The 2,804-nt window shown below is 31.4% G+C and overlaps 1 protein-coding gene across 1 annotated transcript; it reads right to left on the reverse strand.

Annotated features, from left to right (window-relative positions):
• Positions 1-1,645: 1,645 nt before the first annotated feature.
• On the reverse strand, positions 1,646-2,174 carry LOC122598376. Its single transcript, XM_043770968.1, has one exon. The coding sequence runs from the start codon at positions 2,130-2,132 to the stop codon at positions 1,797-1,799; it is 336 nt and encodes a 111-aa protein (XP_043626903.1). The 5' UTR covers positions 2,133-2,174; the 3' UTR covers positions 1,646-1,796.
• Between the last annotated feature and the right edge of the window lie 630 nt (positions 2,175-2,804).

Raw genomic sequence — 2,804 nt, forward strand, 5'->3', positions numbered from 1 at the left:
ATAGAAACAAGGATTGAAAAAGGTAGGAAGATGCTTACTCAAAATGTTGAAGTCTTGGTAGACACATAGTGCTACATTCTCTTACCAATCTGCACACCATCCGCAGATTTTGCAGGAGACACATAGTGCTACATTTTTGCCAAACTTGATCCATTTTCAGTTTTTGGCTTGGAAATAGCGTATACATGCATAAATCAATGTTTATCTTGTTTTACATTCGTTTCATGTATTATTTAACATCATCAAAATCAAAGAGACGTTATTTAACTTGAAAGTGCCTAAAATGCAACAACACTCCTTTTCTTTTTCTTGAATGTTTCTTTGTTTAAAAAGTGTAGGCCAAAACTACTTCTTTCTTGAATTGAATGTGTTCCTTTTGTGACGCCTCTTACCTTTTCTTTCTCTAAAACGCCACGGGGGCGGTGTGTAGGGGGTTCCGGGTGTTCTATGCCCAAAAGTGCCAAAGCACGCCTCATTCCGGGTAGTCTCAATTACCATCAGATAGTGCAATACCAAGAAGTTATGTGACGCACTTTGGGGACAGTACTGCCGACTGCCTCTCAGCTTGGTAAAATGCGACATACAAATATATGGTGCGCCGTACTTGGGGCGATATTAGTTTGGTCCGACACACTCAGAGGATTGTGTACCGCATTATATCTATATTCTTTTCGTTATATTTTATTGAGTAGTTATGAAAGTTGTCTATATACGCATATTGTTGTGAGTCGATGGTATATATATATATACAGTCTTAAAATAAACGGGTGTTATACGTAGATTATACACGATCTTTTGGCTGACATTTGGCTGAAAAATTTCTAAATAAATGCAACCCTTTTTAATAGTTATATAAGTATAACTTCGTACACTAAATTAGAGCATGTAATTTGTTTAATGTATGATATTAACTATCAGTGTTTTCAACTTCAAAGCTCACATGCTAGCTGTTTTTTATTTTTATTATTAATTAACCGAGTATCATATCTGAACCATAATTGATATATAATGAATAATGGAACCATCAACTAATTACCTAAATAGATATCGATTAAAGAAACCACTGAACCGGAACATTTGGTTTTGGTTTTGATTTGGTTTTAGCCTTTAGGCCGTAACCAAATCAAAAACCGAATCATGTACAATCATAACAAAAAAAGTTGTTTTATTTCTTCATAGCTCTTTTTCAGATAGAATTCATAGAAAGAATGTTTACAAAAACCATTTGAGAAAGCGGAAGTTTTAATAACAAAGCCACTAATGTACATCAGGTACGTACCTTTGTGGCAAAATTAAAAAAGGAAAGAAAACTATTTGTTATAATGTCGTTGACATTTTCAATAAAATATACTGTAGTTATTATTTACTATTGATACATATGTCAAATAAAAATATTAGTTATTTTAAACTTTAAATTTGATGTATATTATGTAATGTTATGCAATGATACAATTAACAATTACAATGGTTATTATTATTTATTTATTTATTATTATTGATGGTGCAATTCAAAAATAAAAAAGAAAGTATTTGCAGAAATATAACACATGTAAATCCCATATCAAGCTATATACACAAAAAGCTGACACATTTTAATCCATTGTTAAATATAACACATAAATTTTCTTTGATCTCACGCTAACAATTACACACAAAAATATATAGTATTTGTTTGAATTTTAACAAAAGTGGTGAATCTGGAATTCGGAATAAAACAGTGAAGAGATCATCTTTCATTTCTTTTTGTATATAAAAAAAAAGTCAAAACTTAAAAGAAATGAAATGAACATGCTTGCTTATTGAATAGAAGAAAATACAGTTGGGATCTTGAGCATTGCTTGTCTAACAGTAAACAAACGTTTCCATTGTTGAAGAACACCAACTCTTGCAACTCCACACCTACTTACAACCAACAAGTTTTTCTTCAATTTTTTCATCTTCTTTCCAACCTTGATCTTTAGCTTAAATATCTTTACTTTCAGCCAAGACGGTTTTCGGCTTTTTCGGATTGAACTGTCTACCTTTTCCAAAGATTTATAGATCAAGAATTGCGCTTTTCGGCTCTTTATCTCCTCTGGATCTTCCATTTCTATCTTTGAGTATGCATATGATTTGATGCTATAAACATCCATTTTAATTTGTCACAAACAAATGGAAAGAAAAAGAGAGATGAGATAGATAGATTATGAGAGAGACTATTTAGAAGGTCTTATTTATAGGGAGGGAATGACATTTATAAGGTGTTATTTTAGGGAGAGTCTTTGCATGTCAAACTGTCAATAAAATATACAGTAGAAATTTTGTCAAGGCCGGTGTTATTTGTAAATGAAAATTACAACATGCAAAACCCAACTATCCTAAATGAAAAAAGTAAGAAAAATACAAACAATCATTTCTTTTTTTCTAACTAACAATTATTGTACATCATGTTTGTTTATTAAGTAATCATGAAATTCATCATATGTAGTTTTATCTCTAATGCACAGTAATTATTTACTTTATATGGTTATGCTTTATGAATTTTCATGTACTAGTCTCACATAATTTGTGCTTTATAATCTTCGTGTATCAATTATATCGATCATAATCCAATATGATCAACATCTTATTCTATTTTAATTATATTTTCAAAATTAAAAAAAGTAATGGAGGAACCCTATCCCCGGTATCACAATTGGATACCCATCGACTCACCCCGTATGAGTCATATGATGCCGGTAAAATACCTCCATCTTAATCCCCAAATGATCTGGGCACTCCGAAGGATCAAACCCACGTATTTAAACTTCACATATGGGTCTAAG

The sequence above is a fragment of the Erigeron canadensis genome, chromosome 4 (genome assembly GCF_010389155.1).
Source record: "Erigeron canadensis isolate Cc75 chromosome 4, C_canadensis_v1, whole genome shotgun sequence".
In the NCBI taxonomy this organism is placed as follows: Eukaryota; Viridiplantae; Streptophyta; class Magnoliopsida; order Asterales; family Asteraceae; genus Erigeron; species Erigeron canadensis.

Coding starts and splice junctions, on each gene's coding strand:
- LOC122598376 (XM_043770968.1), bottom strand. CDS start 2,132: ATGGATGTTTATAGCATCAAATCATATGCATACTCAAAGATAGAAATG.